Source organism: Phyllobates terribilis, unplaced genomic scaffold (assembly GCF_046119375.1).
Source record: "Phyllobates terribilis strain yellow unplaced genomic scaffold, ASM4611937v1 Scaffold_2__4_contigs__length_985480577, whole genome shotgun sequence".
In the NCBI taxonomy this organism is placed as follows: Eukaryota; Metazoa; Chordata; class Amphibia; order Anura; family Dendrobatidae; genus Phyllobates; species Phyllobates terribilis.
The window spans coordinates 692,511,106-692,528,701 of record NW_027362762.1 but is presented as its reverse complement, the minus strand read 5'-3'; the positions used below and the strand labels follow the sequence as shown (position 1 = coordinate 692,528,701).

Below are 17,596 nucleotides of genomic sequence, written 5' to 3'. Positions count from 1 at the left end.
ATTTCTTAAAGTAATGATGGCCACTCGTTTTTCTTTACTTAGCGGCTTTTTTCTTGCCATAATACAAATTCTAACAGTCTATTCAGTAGGACTATCAGCTCTATATCCACCTGACTTCTGGCACAACACAACTGATGGTCCCAACCCCATTTATAAGGCAAGAAATCCCACTTATTAAACCAGACAGGGCACACCTGTGAAGTGAAAACCATTTCCGATGACTACCTCTTGAAGCTCATCAAGAGAATGACAAGAGTGTGCAAAGCAGTCATCAAAGCAAAAGGTGGCTACTTTGAAGAACCTAGAATATAAGACATATTTTCAGTTGTTTCACACTTTTTTGTTAAGTATATAATTCCACATGTGTTAATTCATAGTTTTGATGCCTTCAGTGTGAATGTACAGTTTTCAAAGTCATGAAAATAAAGAAAAATTTTTAAATGAGAAGGTGTGTCCAAACTTTTGGTCTGTACTGTATATTTTCAGAGAAATCCAATTCTTTCTCTGCCAGGACTGATCATTCAGTCTCAAAATTCTCAATTCTGAGATAAAATCTGTATTCACTGAAGACAAACTTTCCCTTTGCTGAAATAGGAGATGGCGCCTGCTACTGATGAGATTTTATGTAGATGGGGGTGGAGAAGGAGTTTTGGCTCTAGCTCTCGGCCCCTTTCCTCCTTCTCCCCTCCGCTTTACATAGATGGCAGTTGCTACTGATAAGAATTTGACAAGTTCTGAGTAATGTAAAAATGTGTCTTCACTGAATACAGATTTCATCTGTGAATTGAGAATTTTGAGAATGAATGATCAGTCCTGGTGGAGAAAGAAGCAGATTTCTCTAATAAGATATACTACAAAGTTTCTTATTTTCATGTGTCCTATAGATTTATGAAATAAAAATTAAAATAGTTTTTTTAAATGCCAGGAAAACCCCAGTAAAGAAACAGCTAAAAAAAAAATAAGAAAAATGCCCTCACTAAACTAAAGACTGCTAAAAAAAGGAGGATTCCTAAAGAGTCCTCCACTTAAAAAAAGGAAATTTTTGACCATCGGAAAAAGGACCATCAAGAAACTGCATCAAAAACATTGGTGTTTTTCCCCAAAAAATGCTGTTTGTGTGAAACCACCCTTGGAGGGGCCAATCACTTCAAAGAAGGCTTTAGATGATACTATCACATCATTTTTATTCTGTATCACAGTCACCAAATACTTATTGATGTTGTAAGATACTGAAAGATGGATCCCCATGCATGAATTCCCAGTGCAGAGTAAAAAAAGGTCTCTGAATGCACCAGCCATCCACAAGCAAATGGCACAGCTTAGACTCCAACTGGCTGCATGCATGAGTTTGTATGTGAAACCAGTGAGTATGTAACATGCAGGCTTGGCCTGTGCCAAGCAGGGAGTGGATAATGTGAGCATGCAGCAGGTACAGCAGGACTTACTACCTAGCACAGCGACTCTGCGGGGGGCAGGCTCTTGGCAGGGGTACGTTCCATGGAATCCTCTCACCAGCACAGGAGGGAAGACAGAACAGGTGAGAGAGGCAGCATACACTGGGGGCTTGCATCACTCAAAGCAGAAACCCCCCAATGTGGCTCAAATGAACTGAACGACTTATATGACTTGTCGGAACATAAAATAAAATAAAAATATGGATATCTTAGGAATAAAATATACTAAAGACAGTTTCATGTTTAAAGATTTCTAAATCATCAAATACACTCAGAAATAATTAAAATGATGGACACGATTTCATCCTTGTTAGGTTTCAAACAATAAATCTCCTGGAAATCTAAGAATAATTATTTTATATATTATTTTGTGTATTCATTTTTTTTCCCCCATTTTAAACATGTCACTGTCATCAGTAAGTATTTGCCCTAAGAAAGAACAATCCTTCAACAGATTCATAAGTATTGGATGATATTAATTCCAAATCAATTCGGTTACCTTAATTATCAGGAAACAATAGTAGCCTTGTGAACATTTTTCTAACTATGCAGAAAAATATACATCATATTACTCTTCTGCAATCCTACTGACCTTGAAAGTGTGCTTCCGACTGATATTATCCGACGGTTGAACAGGGGCAATGCGAAAACTCAGCAGGGGAATGCTTCCTAAAATCCCCTCTTCTTTTTCATCTGAATTTAAGAAAACAGTGAGAATCTTGAAAGAAAGAGGCAAAGAGGGGAGAAATGAAAAGATGACGGTGATGCGTGAGGAAGACAGAGAAGTGGTGTGTAGAGGGGACGTATAACACGAAAATGTGGACGCAGGGCAAAAGGCATTAAATAACCCGTGGCAAAGAAACAAAAAGCACCTGCTGCAAAACAATACAGGAGAAAGGGAGAGACCTACTAGGCAGTGACAGTGGGAGGAGGACACATGGTGATTATGCACCTGATGTAACTCTTTGTCTGCCAGAAGCAATGCTGTTTTCATGGATTCTGCTATCGTAAATATGTTCCCCACAGAGATAATCCTAGTACATCTATGCCTGCCAGTGATAATAATGTGTGGGAGGCTTTTCACATGCACACATAACACAATAGGGCACTGATAAATTATTCACACCCCACCTGTTCCCTGCCTAAGCACAGGTGAATTGGGACCTGGCAACAGATGGGAGCAGAGGTCCTCAATACATCTGTTCTGGCAGGAGGGTGTTGTAGAAAAAAAAAATAACCTGGCACTGGGATTTTGACATTTGCTGTGTACCTTTGTAATAGAAGAGGCAACGATCAACAAGGACAAACCAGCGCTTGTTCCACTGCTTCACTCCAGAACTGGCCTGCAGACAACACGGACAAGCAAAGAGAAGTAAAAAAGACAAGAAGAGAGAAAAATATTATAAAACTGACTACATTAAGGATAACAGAGTCAGAGAGCCAGGCATTCCATAAAGTAAATTAAGTTTTAGAAATGTAGGAACCTGTGAAATACAACAAATCTCCACTACGGAAAATGGATTGATAACTGGAACATTTGCTTATTACTTCCATGGAACATTAGCTTATTACTTCCATAAGTATTTGGTACGTTTTTACCACTGCACATTTTCATGCGCAAGTGTATTACAGATCCAGCTAAGTGGATGGGATTTATAGAAATCTTATGCCCAATGTGCTTGGTTTTAATGCTGCCTGCGAGAATTGACCAGCGGTGTGATTTTACAATCCACATGTCAATTCCCATTGCAGTTAACATGCATTTTAATTGCAGATTTTACCCACAGACTTGAATGAGATGCAGAAAATCTGCATATAAGAACGCACGTGTGTTTTTATTGCATTTCCGCTGCAGAAATGCAGTAAAAAGCGCTTGTGATCTGTACATGAATTTATCAATAAAGCTTTATCAAAGCTAGAAAACAGGAAACTTCCAAAACAAAGTAATTTTATTTAAAACTTATTATACTAAAAAGAGACAAAAACCACAACAGAAAAACACATGTAAAAGAAATGTACTCAAAAACGCAAAGTAACCTAATTTAGCTAATTGGTGCAGAAATCAGGATGAAAATTTGGAACATCAAAAATGCACCAAATTGTGGGAACTTAGCCAAAATGGTTAGTTTCTCAATAATTGACTATATTTTCACTTCATGTCATAACATCAAGCTGATTTTGTATTGGTTGCCCACACAATCCACCCACCTGTTTATATAGCCAGCCTATCTTTGTGACTTCAGCATTTGGATTCCTCTTCATGGAATTAGAGCGTTTCCCAAAGGCGATTCCTTTCTTGGATGGTCGAGACTTCATAAAACAAGAGATGACATGTCACTCTTCTTAGTGATCACCATAACATCACACCAAAAAACAAATCACCTCCACTACTCTAACCCTATACGGTCTGTACATGCAGATCAGCATACATAATGTCCCTGTGTTAGGAAATAAACAGTATATGTTGCACAACTGCATTATAATGAAAATGGATTGTTTTTAGCAAATTATTTCTGTTCCAACATTACGCTCTCTATACACTTATCTCACTATTTAAAGGTTCTTGCAGCCATCAGGGTGGTAAATATGTTCTAATGAAAGCGACATGTGCACGATATCTGCCGAACATACACACATCTCAGCAGGGTTGTGTAGACATGACGTGTAAAAGTGAGAGGAGAAACCCTTTAAAAAGGACCTGCCATCAGGTCAACAGTGGCCAGGTTTTGCACTTCTTTTATGTCCACTGCTCCCCTGAGTATACCGTTTTTTTGGTGTATAGTGATATACGCTTCTAGGGATATGGCCTTTCTGCTCACAGGATTCTCCTGGGGGAGGTTGTTTTAGGGTCATCTCCCAAACTACTCTGTGATTCAAGTCCCCATGGTAAAGACCATAAAAATTAGCACTAAACAAGGGGAGCAAAGGGAAAAAAGGGAGGACATCTTTAAGAAGCTTGCAGAAGTCAGATTTATTAGTAGGTTCAATGGAAGTTGTATAAATCTGTTTCAGTCAGCTCCCTCTAGTGGTGGCTGAGGGCAGTCAGGATTTTATCACTGTCATCTATAGCTATGTAATAGTCATAAGTTTTAAGAAGAAAACGGGAACACAGCATTCCAGTCCCAATGCATGAATCTTGAAACTTTTTTCAGTAAAAGTGAGCACTAACCCAACTTTAAAAGTAATTGTTCTTGTGAGGCTGCAAACTCATAACAAATACATTCATTGTACTGCCCTTTGCCAGGAAGCATGGTTAGCTACAAATATATGGTCTTGCACTGTCTTGGACTAACCAAAACATAAAATGCAAACCAAGAAAAGGCCAAAAAATGCAATGGCTTTAGATACCATTGGCTTCCGACACATTAGAAACACTTAGACAAGGTTTAGCATCAATATGTACTTAAAACTTTACAAACATACAGTGAAATATGCTCAAAAGCGTTTATTATTTAGTTGTGGCAAAAAGTTTTGCAACTGACACAAATTCTGTTTTTCACAAAGTTTGCAGCTCCAGTTTTTTTTTCGATCTTTTAGTTGGATGTTTCTATGGTTATTGAAGTACAGTTATAAGCATTGCAAAAGTTTTTAAACTCTTATTGAATTATTTGAGGCTTAACCACAGGTTCTCAATGGGATTCAGATCTGGGGAGTTTCTTCACCAATGACCCAATATTTCAAAGCTCTGTTCATCGAGCCACTTAATTATTGCTTTTGCCTTGTGACATGGTGCTCCATCACCAAATTGCTCCTGGGTTGCGGGCAGAAGTTGCTCATGGACGATGTTTAGATACCATTCTTTATTCATGGCAGTGTTTTTGACAAAATTGTGAGTGAGCCCACTCCCTTGGATGAAAAGCAACCCCTCACATGAATAGTCCCAGGATGCTTTACTGTTGACATGACACAGGACTCATGGTAGCGCTCAACTTTTCTTCTCCGCACAATCATTCTATCAGCTGTCCCAAATAGTCTCAAGGCGGCTTCATTAAAGAAAATAACTTTACCCCAGTCCTCTGCAATAGAATCCCTGTACGTCCTGCAGAATGTTAGTGTCACTGTGAGTGCATATGCACTGACAATTGCCTGCTGCCATTCTGGAGCAAGCTCTGCACTGGTGTTGAAACAATCCTGTTGCTGAATAAGATAATTGGTTCAAATTCCATCAAGGTGGTTTCCTCCCACACGCTAAAGACATACTGATAGGGTATTTAAATTGTGATGAGCCTCAATGGGGACAGCCATGATGTCTCGAAAGTGCTGTGCAATTAATTAATATAAAAACGAGTTAAATAAATAAGATCAATCCTCTTTAGGAGACAGTCCTGGCACGTTGTGGACTTTCTTAGGCACCATGAAGCCTTCACTTGAAGTTCTTGATGACCCAATTAATGATTGATTTACATTTGCAATTCATCTGATCACTCTTCAAAACAATCTAGAGTTAAGGCAAACTCCCACTATAAAAATGGAAGCAGCAAACTTTGTGAAAACCAAAATTTGTGTCTCAATACTCTTGGCTAAGCCTACGCATGAGCTACAATGTATATAAATATTCATTAGGTTTTACATATAGACACCGACTGCTATGCTTTTCGGAACCCAAAACAGTATTTGTCTTTTTCCTTTTTGACAGTCTATGCTTACGAAATAACATACTGCAAAGTATTGTCCAACTGCAGTGTGATCTTAGTCTCCACAAGTTTACAAACCAAGTACAATAAGTAAAAAATACTTAGCACCTATGCAGAGCAGAAACCAACAGCAGAAACACCATTTCATCTCTTACCTAAATAAATGGTAGGATATCTGTTACTTACTGTACTATTAGTGAAAAAAATAAGTGGTAATTGTCTAAGAATTTAAATTTGACTTTTAGATACTATTACAAAAACAGATGTAAAGGTTTAGCTGCCATTTATTTTCTTCAGCATTGGTAGGTCAGGACATGTTTAGCTTCAAGCCATAGCTACAAATATAGTCTCTACAGAGAGCCTAATGTAGTGTCAAATCGGCCTCCTATCTCATAAGAGGTTTGAGCCCCTGATCCGTATTCCTCCATATTGTACACCGCAGCTCTGCTGATTCTGATTGTGCATGAGCTGATCCCCGATATGAGTACAAATATAAAGAAAACCACATGATAACTAAATCACCAGAAAGAAAAGCAGTATTACTATGGCCTCATATATAATTAGGGAAATGATTATTCGATTTTCTTCTATTTTTCTACCTTAATAACTATCCTATTACTTCCAGAATTTCATACCGGAGGTAGGTTGATGCAGCTTCACATTTTTTAGCAAAAACTTAGAATGAAATAAATTAACAAATCGAGTTAGGGCTTATTTAAATGTCTGTTTTTCACGTATGAGTACTTATTGGTGTTTTTCACAGATAGCACGTGTACCTAGTATAGTCTATGGAACTGTTCACATATTGTTTTCTTTGCTGACTGAAAGGTCCACGGAAAATTAAGGAGATATGTCCTATATTAATCTGAGTGTCAGATCTAAATCGGCAATGCAAGTCTATGGGTCTGTGAAAAAATAAGACAGCACTAGGATGCTCTTCGAGTGCTGTCAGTATTTCATGGACTGGTATCTAGGAGAAGGTGAAGAAACCTTTTAGTTTTTCTCATCTGAGAAAAACGTATAAAACACAGACCAAACTTGGATGAAACTCGGATAGTTTTTCTTGTATGTGAGAAAAACAGATGTCTAAATGAGCCCTAATAACCACCTTCCCAAACCCCTGTTGCTGCTTCCTGGGTACCATGCCAGTCTCCAGCATTAGCATTTTCACACAGACATGTGACCGCTGCAACCAACCACTGACTGCAGCATGCACCAATGAGGTAATTGCGAAATCCAGTGATGGATTGAGGCGGGATATTGCTGGAAGCCAAGAAAAGAGACCCGGTAAGCAATAGCACAGGTGAAACAAGGGCTCAATAAAGTGAGGACTACTCAGATTGTTATTTTAAAGCATGCAAACACTTTAGTTAACTAGTTCGATGGACCTGACAACCCCTTTACAGTAAGGCTTCTTAAATGAAGACCACCATATATTTTGTGAAAATAATAAGCTCACCCTTATGGTGGGACCATCTTGAATGGTGTCAGAAACCATGCTGAATGTGGAGTTTTCGTTGGCTAGGTTGGTAGTGCGCTTTCCTCCTGCCTCTGAGCTCATCTCAGATCTGCAGAGAAACAGAGGGTTCAAGGATTGCACCCTACATCAGTCAGAGTCCTGCAAAAGCAGATTACAAACTCACCCCAGTCGCCCAGTTTTCTTTGGGATCAGTCCGGTCACTGGGTGCAGAAGGGTGCTGAGGTGCGCATTGTGGCTATAGAAATAAAGAAAGTCAATGAATTAACATATCATCTTACATAAAAAATAAGCTTTATCACATGAGAGTGGCATAAAGTCACAGAATTCTACATAACAGGAAATCATGCATCTGAAACAGAAGGACATCTCTGTACCACCATTCACTGATCCACATAAAGCCCCTTGCACTTCTCTTGAGTGTCCTGTAATTATTTCAAAGACTTCATTTTAGATATTTTTCATTTGTTTTATAAATACTACACTATCTTTAAATTAACAGGAATGTGTCTTCAAAAAATTACCTATTGTTTAAATCAAGTTTTTATGTAAAAAAAAATCCCCAAAACACAACATATTAATGTGCCATATCACAATCTATATTAAAATATCATTACAGAAATTTTGCAAATTTCACACTGTCCTGTAAGCTCAATATTAAACTCATAATTCCTGTACATATTACTTTTCAGCAGTCTCATTATCATCACAGACACGATTACAATGACAGTTAAAAACAGCTAATAACACAGGATACAACTCTCCCTCCACTCACAATGACTTTTGCCCAGAGATTAAAGGTGCATAAACAGAGAAAGGTTATCATGAATGAGCATTCTTAAAAAACAAACACTCACTTCACAATCTTTTAGTGCAAATAGGCTGCAGATCACCCAATGACCGAGCAAAACGCTCACTCATCACTCAAAAGATCATTGTTCTTGGTGGCACACTGTTCTGCAGAAACAGTACTCGTAGTGCTGAGAAGAATGGCAGCCTATGTGCACTGAGAGATCTACATGTCACATATCTATCAGTGCACATCATTTACTGCAATCCGCACGATCATTAAATATTTACTGTCATTTATTGCCGCCAGTCAGTGAGTGTAACCATCATTTAACCACTAGGGTTTTTTTAAGTCTCTTTTCCTTTTTTGTCTTGTGGTATTTGTTGCCATTTTTTGCACCAAATTCATCAAAATGGTGCATGAATTTCGTGCAAAGTCAAACATCATCTTTATTTTTGTCTTTAACCAGTTCAAGACTGGGCCATTCACCCCCATTCATGACCAGGTACATGTTTGTTTGTTTTTTCATACATGCAGTTTAAAGAGCTATAATAATAATAATAATCATAATCTTTTTATTTATATAGCGCCAACAGTGTCTTATAAAGCAAAAAATACGGTACATAAGGTCTTAAAAAAGTTAAGCTAGGCATGGATGTAATGCAGTCCTGTAAAGCTAGTTCTTTCAAGAGTAATAATACACCCACAGCATTTATAAAAAGACTTTGGCCCTGATTAAACATTGCATTTTAGCCTATTTTTTGTCTATTTTGTGTGTTTTGCTCCATTTATTTTATTGCACCCAATTCATTATTATACTTACGCCTTTTTTTTAGATCTGTTTTATATGTGCTCGCCTGTTTTGTGGGCAGAGTTTAGCAATTCCAGATGTATTCGGCTGAGATTTGGCACAACCTCACTCCAGTCCCCGCCTGGTGTATTTTTGAGCATGTCAAATTTTGGTGTCATTTTTAGGACTTTTGGTACCAAAAGTTACAAAAACAGTCCAAGAGAGGAAGAAAGCCCATTTTGATTTTGCTACAAATTCGTGAATCACATGCACCGTTTTGATGAATTTAACGCCTAAAAAGGCAACTAATACCAAAAGACAAAAAGGAAAGTGATTTAAAAAAAAGATACAAAAGATGAATTGGGGCCTATATACAAAGCATTGCTCTGACATAATCCCTGTATGTTATTACCGACTTGATTGCAAAGAGAAAAAAATCATCAATACACAGCAATATCACTGATCTTCACGTACTATAGGTAACGATATTTATTCCTTTATATCTTATAACTTAAAACAAAGGAAGGAAAATACAACAGCTCACCACAGCTTGGGCACAGCCACTTCTCTTAGTAGAATATCACCAATGGGTCACAAATGCCAGCACAGTCTTCAGTATAAAAATTGGATCGGTATTTCATCAACAACAATTTAAAAAAAAAAAAAAAAAGAAGATCCTTGCTCATAGTCCATAAAGACAAACATTTTTTGGACTATGAGAAAGGATCATACGGTCGGAAACGCACCAGTCCTAAGGATGTCTGTTTCTCCGTACTTAACTTGACCCTGATTTTAATGCATTGGTGAAGAAATAAAGATCCAGTTTTTATGCGGAACACTGTGCTGGCGATTGTGATCCAATGGTGATATATCTTACATCATAATCATATATTCAATATGCACAGTGACAGTGCAATCCTTTGCCAGCTCTGATGAGAAATGACAAGCAAGCAATAGAGCACATTTTAAGGAAAAAAACTATCAAGCAGAGATCAGACCCACCCCTGCAAGTGATGTCACTTGTGAGGGTGGGGCTGGTCTCTGTTTCTCCCTGCTCACCGGGTTATCGCCTTACAATGCACACTGACAGAGTGCTTTCTTGCCGGGTTGCCAATTCTCATCAAAGCCACCAAGGGAGCGCACTGTCACTGTGCATTAAAGAGCACTTTGATCAGTATGAGTAACTGAGCATATGTTAGAATTGACAACTGACGCATGCTCGGTAGAGCACAGACTAGCGCAGCCCTTGAAATGGACTTCACTGATGACGCTTCGTTTCAGGGTGAAGACGACTTGTTCGAGTATCCCAGCATGCACTGGGATTCACCAAACAGGAAATAGTAAAAAAATAAAATAAAGCAGTTAGACAGTGTAATGAGAGGACGATAGGGACTTCTGAATTAAATGAAGTCAGATACCCCATTTAAGAGCTCTCTTTTTTCCTTGCAATAAATATTATAGTCCACAGTCTTTTAGCAGTTTCACAGTAATCTCCGCACTCTTCTAAGTAAATGGATTACATGCTCATAACTTACGGGTTCATTAAAATTCTAATCGGCAGGAATGTAACAAACAAGAACAACACCTGGGATGAATCATTAATCCCAGTTCTTACCACTAATGAACAAGATGTGCATTGTGCATGTTCTTCAGTGGTAATGAAGACGTCTCATACTAGATCAACACCTAGTACACCCTTATATATTATATATATTTACAGCTGCTATAATGATGCAACTAAGGCTGATCCCTCAATTGTTTAACTTAGTCTGCACCGTATAATTGTGGTTGGACGTCTATACATAATCTGCACATGTCAGGGAACAACAGGATCTGCAAGTTAAAAACCGCTTGCGTCTGACATGTCATCATCACCTTTCCATGTCACTGGTGAGCAGGTCCTCGCAATGAGCAGTTGACTAAATATATCTGACAATAAGCATGATTTGTCCATTCAGAATTTTCCATTTCCGTTGTTTCCTGACTTGCTTGGTTTCTGATCTATGTGTGTCTTCCACTTCAAAGCTTCCAGGCATGCGGCTGATATGGCCTTAACTCATGCCAATAGGGTGGATGAAAATAAGAACTCTCTAAGCATTAAAGCAATGTTAAAACCAAAGTATCATATATTAAATATTTAACTGCGGAGGAACAGAATAAAAATACAATATTCTCTAAAGCTCCACATCAGAGGTTCTGTTTCTTTAGGAGCAGAGATACTGCAATGCAGCACTACATCCCTCATACATCGTCAGAGGTGCTGAATAAATGATGGGAAAAAATGTAATAAATGAAAACTAAAAACCCAGCTGGACACATGTCTTTGATAAGTATATAAGCATGAAAAGACTTAAAGGGAAGTTTGTACATACCTGCCCCTACCACCAACACGAAACTTAAGCATGTTCTAGCTGTCTCCTACCCTTAAGGATTGGAAGTGGAAAATGGAAAGAAAGCACATGCTTGTGTCATGGACATAAGAGGACGAAGCAAGGGATAAATAAGAGCAGGGCAGGTCATTTGATGTAGGGGATAAGCAGATAAATAGTTGAAAGGTGAAATAAGCTTTGGCAGTCCGTTTTCAGTGCTAAACAGATACCAGGCTGCCATGTGCCCCGTTAGTCTGCAGTAAGTAGAGTTATTCTGTAAAGTATCAATGATGGAGAAGACTGTGGGTTCCAGTAAGAAAGACATTTCAACTCAATGATTTGTATTAAAATAATTTTCCAAGTACACAATCCAATCTTATGTTATAAACTATGTGGACAAATGAATTGGGACACCTAGACATTACACCTTCAGGAGCTTTTATGACATCCAGTTCTAAACCCACAGGAGTCAGCCCCCCTTTGCAGCTAAAACAACTTGCACTTTTCTGGGAAGGACTACAAGATTTTGGAGACAATGATGTTGGATGATAAGGCCTGGCTTGCAATTTCCATCACAGTTCATCCCAAAGGTATTTGATGGGGTTTTGGTCAGGTCTCTGTGCGGCCCTGTCAAGCTCTTCCACATCAAACTCACTCAGCTATGCATTCATATGCCTTTCTTTGTGTATGGGGGCTCAGAAATGCTGGAATTGAAAAGCATCTTACCTAAACTGTTCCCACAAAGTTGTGTAATATGTATTGGCATTCTGAAGTGTTAACATTTCCCTTCAGTGGAACGAAAGGGCCTAAGCCAACACCTGAAAGATGATCCCGTGGCATTATGTCTCCTCTAGCAAACGTTACAGTTGGCACAATGCAGTCAGGCAGGTAACGTTCTCCTGGCATTTACAAAACCCAGATTCGTCCATCAGACTGCCAGGCAGAATAGTGATGTGTCACTCCACAGAACACGGTTTCACTGCTCCAGGGTCCACGTCAGATGCCGCTACATCCCACTCTTGGCATTGTGCCTCATGATGTAAGACTCGAATACAGTTGCTCAGCCATGGAAATCCATGCCATGCAGTTCCCAGGGCAAGTTGTTGCAACATTTGTCGTTTTCACTCCATTTTCGCCTAGCTCTGACAAAGTGGGCGGAGCTGGGGTAGGACAGGGGGGTGTTGACCGCCCATCAAATTCAAGACGAGTGGAGTGGAGTTCGCTACACCACAAATCTTACTCCAGCTGGAACTGGAGTAAGATTTGTGGCGAGGCACACAGAGATACATGCCAGTATGCAGGGATACACATGCGCCTCTTAATGAATTCAGAGCGTCTGGTCCAACATGGTTGGTCACAAAGATCAGGGAGAAAATTGCCAGTCTTGATGAATCAAGGCCTCTGTGCCTGAGCACTTGGCAACCCTGCTTTTTATGGGGTCCGAGGCGGAATAACTGTGGCTCCGAAATAAGTCAACTATTCAATTCTACAAACTGACTTGTTACATAAGTGGCAACTGTGCTGAAATTTGGTGAGCTCTTTAGGATCACCCATTCTTTCAGAAATGTTTGTAAAGGAAGACTGCATAGCTAGGTGCAGGATTTTATACATCTTCGACAATGGGACTGAATGAAGAACCTAAATTCAATGATCAAGTCGCATGTCCCAATACTTTTGTCTCTATAATGTAAAGAAACAAACAGAAAAAAAACAGATGTGAAGGTTTTCAGTCAATTCCAATTCAGTTATCAGTCTGATAAAATTGAGCTGGTGTGTAGTCACTGGCTTACCAGCAGGGGGCAGATTTCCATCACATCCTGAGGCTTCTGTGACCTTAATCTTTTCATTAGAGGGTTGTGTTAGGATAGCCTCAATTAACATGTTCCACCCTAAACTAAAATCATGTGCTAGAAACAAGAAAATCCTCACTGATCATGGATCAGGCTATGCTCTGCTCCACATAAACAGATTAAACAAGCATTTGTAGGTCATTCACAATATTCTCTTTATATGGAGGTCAGATGTGAACATACGTGACCTGTAAGATATAGGGCATATATAGATAGTAACAGAAAACTTTGAATGTTTCTTCTTTATATGGTGTATTCTCTACAAAGGACATGAGGCATGTGAATGTATTATGAAGAAAGATCATTACAGGTGTAATTTAGCTCAAGATTTTGAAAAGATTAAACATGTAGGACAAGTAGCGTAAAATGTGGCTGAATATAGAATACGTCAAAATAGGCATAGCTTACAACCTTGTTATGTTCAACCTATTGTCACTAGCATTCTATGTATGTACTATATTTCCAATGTGACATACATTTCATAAGATCAGTAAATACAAACAGCTGTGTTTTCCATATATAGTATGAGACTCTCATACAAAGTTTCTTTTTTCTACACTCCCCCTCCTCTTTTATCCGGGTTGCACTCACATCAGGACCAGCCTAAGTGTATTTTTTGGAACACACTGCAGCAGATAAGGTGTTTCCCGGATTCCAGAGTCTGAGAGAAGAAACATCTGGAGTTAATAATGGCTCCAGGAATGTTCATCCCCCTCCAGACACACAATACAACGATTTGTAGCCCCTCAATATTCATGGAAGGGGGCTTAAAGACTACTGAGAATTAGAGGTGGAGGAGAAATATAACAGTTTAACACTTTACCTACCATAGGAATAGCATTTTCATTCTAGTGTCACAAGAAACATAGTATTATTACCACATATGTACACACGTGGTCAAAATTGTTGGTACCCCTCGTTTAATGAAAGAAAACCCCACAATGGTCACAGAAATAACTTGAATCTGACAAAAGTAATAATAAATTAAAAATCTTTGAAAATGAACAAATGAAAGTCAGACATTGCTTTTCAACCCTGCTTCCACAGAATTAAAAAAAAAATTAAACTCATGAAACAGGCCTGGACAGAAATGATGGTGCTCTTAACTTAATATTTTAATTCCTGTTACTGTCAATGAGACTTCTGCACCTCTCGACAGGTATTTGGTCCACTCCTCATGAGCAAACTGCTCCAGTTGTCTCGTGTTTGAAGGTTGCCTTTTCCAGACAGCATGTTTCAGCTCTTTCCAAAGATGCTCAATAGGATTTAGGTCAGGGCTCATAGAAGGCCACTTCAGAATAGTCCAATGTTTTCCTCTTAGCCATTCTTGGGTGTTTTTAGCTGTGTGTTTTGGGTCATTATCCTGTTGCAAGACCCATGACCTGCGACTGAGACCTAGCTTTCTGACACTGGGCAGCACATTTCTTTCTAGAAGCCCTTGATAGTCTTGAGATTTCATTGTACCCTGCACAGATTCAAGTCACCCTGTGCCAGATGCTGCCAAGCAGCCCCAGAACATAACAGAGCCTCCTCCATGTTTCACAGTAGGGACAGTGTTCTTTTCTTGATATGCTTCATTTTTCCGTCTGTGAACATAGAGCTGATGTGCCTTGCTAAAAACTTCCATTTTTGTCTCATCTGTCCATAGGACATTCTCCCAGAAGCTTTGTGGCTTGTCAACATGTAGTTTGGCAAATTCCAGTCTGGCTTTTTTATGATTTTTTTTCAACAATGGTGTTCTCCTTGGTCGTCTCCCATGAAGTCCATTTTGGGTCAAACAACGACGGATGGTGCGATCTGACACTGATGTTCCTTGAGCTTGAAGTTCACCTTTAATCTCTTTAGAAGTTTTCCTGGGCTCTTTTGTTACCATTCGTCTCTTTGATTTGTCATCAATTTTCCTGCTGCGGCCACATCCAGGGAGGTTGGCTACAGTCCCATGGATCTTAAATTTCTGAATAATATGTGCAACTGTAGTCGCAGGAACATCAAGCTGCTAGGAGATGGTTTTATAACCTTTACCTTTAACATGCTTGTCTATAATTTTCTTTCTAATCTCCTGAGACAACTCTTTCCTTTGCTTCCTCTGGTCCATGTTGAGTGTGGTACACACCATGTCACCAAACAGCACAGTGAGTATCTGTAGCCCTATATACAGGCCCACTGACTGATTACAAGATTGTAGACACCTGTGATGCTAATTAGTGGACACAACTTGATTTAACATGTCCCTTTTGTCACAATATTTTCAGGGGTACCATCATTTCTGTCCAGGCCTATTCCATGAGTTTAATTTTTTTTTAAATTCTGTGGAAGCAGGGTTGAAAAGCAATGTCTGACTTTCATTTATTCATTTTCATAGATTTTTAATTTATTATTACTTTTGTCAGATTCAAGTTATTTCTGTGACCGTTGTGGGTTTTTCTTTCATTAAACGAGGGGTACCAACAATTTTGACCGCGTGTGTAACTATTGATCTATCTGTCCATATCTTCCTGATTCAGCAATAAGAGCACATCAATCTAACACATATATCAGTTCAAATTGACTCCAACTGAACCGACTTCAGAATGTTAGGTACTTGCAGAATTTTATATAGAAGTGCTGAAAAACAAAATCTTCCATTCTGCATTTTTAACTCAATCCTCATATCTGGAATAATTTATAACTTTATATGAAATTGAAAAATATATATATTTTCTATACTTGAACAAATCTTATTAAAACCTATACTTCATTTGACTGAATTGGCTAGAATATTTTTTATTTTCCACTTCAGCATCAAACTCTAAACTATAATCAAGAGAAGTATAATACGAGAAATATTACAGATATGGAGAACTTTTCAGGTGCCCATTTATTGAATGATTTTTAAGAGACTCTGTCATCAGGATTTTATACCCCAAACTAATGGAATGTATATAAAGGTGCTTTGATGCTGAGTAGATCTTTACCTTCCTTACAGAAATCCGTTTTGCTGTTTTAGAGAAATCCATTGTTGAAATGATCTGCTAATGAGTTGTAAGTGCAGTGGGGTTGGACATTGCACGTACAGCTCTCCCGTCCTCTCTCCGTATTTTCCACCTGCTGCCTGCCTCCTGTCTCTGACTGACAGGTCACTGGAACAGGATTAACCTGTTAGTCAGAGACAGGAGGTAAGTAGCGGGTAGGGAATAGGGAAAGAGGCAGGAGAGCTACAAGTGCAATGTCCCGCCCACTGCACTTACAACTCATTAGCAGACAATTTCAACTATTGATTTCTCTAAGGCCATGGCCGCCACTATCAGTATTTTGTCAGTATTTTTTCTCAGGAGTGGGAGCCAAAACTGGGTGAGAAACAATCAGAGAAAAGGTATAATAGAAACAAGTCACCAATTCTGCATTTATCACCCACTTCTGGTTTTGGCTCCCACCCCTGAGAAAAAATACTGACCAAAGCCAGGGTCCCACTAGCTCATGGCATCCGATATGCTAATGACACTCTGCTCCTGCTCTGCTGCAAGCGGCATCCGAATGTCAGTGCTCCGTGCTCCGATCCTCTCGCACAGAGGGGGGGGTGGAGAAATCAATTTTCCCATCTCCTCTGTAGCTGGCATCGGCAAGAATCGCACTGCACTCGGGTGATATCCGAGTGCAGTGCAATGTTTCACACGCACCCACAGGCTTATTTGGGTGCGTGCAATCCGAATCCAGCATGCTGCGATTTTTTTCCGGTCCGATCACAATCCGATCGGAGCTGGAAAAAAAAATGGCACGGAGCACACCATCATAGGATTAAATTGGTCTGAATGCAATCCGATTTTTTTATCAGATTGTATTCTTCAGATTTAATAGCAACTGAGAGCAAGCCCTAATAGTGATAGTGGGGCCATGGCCTAAAATAGGAAAACGGGATTTCTATAAGGAAGGTAATGATTTACTCAGCATTAAAGCACCTTTATATACATGCCATTAGTTTGGGGTATAAAATCCTGATGACAGAGTCTCTTTAGATATATCTATGTGTGACCAAATGAGCATATTATTTTAAAACAGTACAAAGTATGAGGTAAACACAATCCTGTTGAACTCCGATAATCTAGTGACATCAGTGTCAAGTCCTTATTGGTCTATTGATATAAGTATGCAGCCCCTCTTTACCACTCTTTACCAAGAGGGTTCCTAGGTGATCCACTTGTATTGTCAGTGAGCAATGTTAACTTAAAGGGAACCGGTGAACCAGAAAAAAAAAA

The 17,596-nt window shown here is 39.1% G+C and overlaps 1 protein-coding gene across 17 annotated transcripts in view; it reads right to left on the bottom strand.

The window, feature by feature from the left end:
- Positions 1–17,596, bottom strand: part of PLEKHA6 (pleckstrin homology domain containing A6) — a 207,422-nt gene that overhangs the window by 45,942 nt on the left and 143,884 nt on the right. For 16 of the 17 annotated variants that reach the window (XM_073667040.1, XM_073667039.1, XM_073667042.1 and 13 more), the window contains 5 exons: positions 7,732–7,803; positions 7,548–7,656; positions 3,663–3,764; positions 2,725–2,797; positions 2,047–2,147 (listed from right to left, as the gene is read on the bottom strand). In XM_073667040.1, coding sequence (XP_073523141.1) covers positions 2,047–2,147; positions 2,725–2,797; positions 3,663–3,764; positions 7,548–7,649 — 378 coding nt within the window. In that variant the 5' untranslated portion in view covers positions 7,650–7,656; positions 7,732–7,803. Of the gene's footprint in view, positions 1–2,046; positions 2,173–2,724; positions 2,798–3,662; positions 3,765–7,547; positions 7,657–7,731; positions 7,804–17,596 lie in introns of those variants that run through there. The other variant, XM_073667053.1, reaches the window with a different exon arrangement.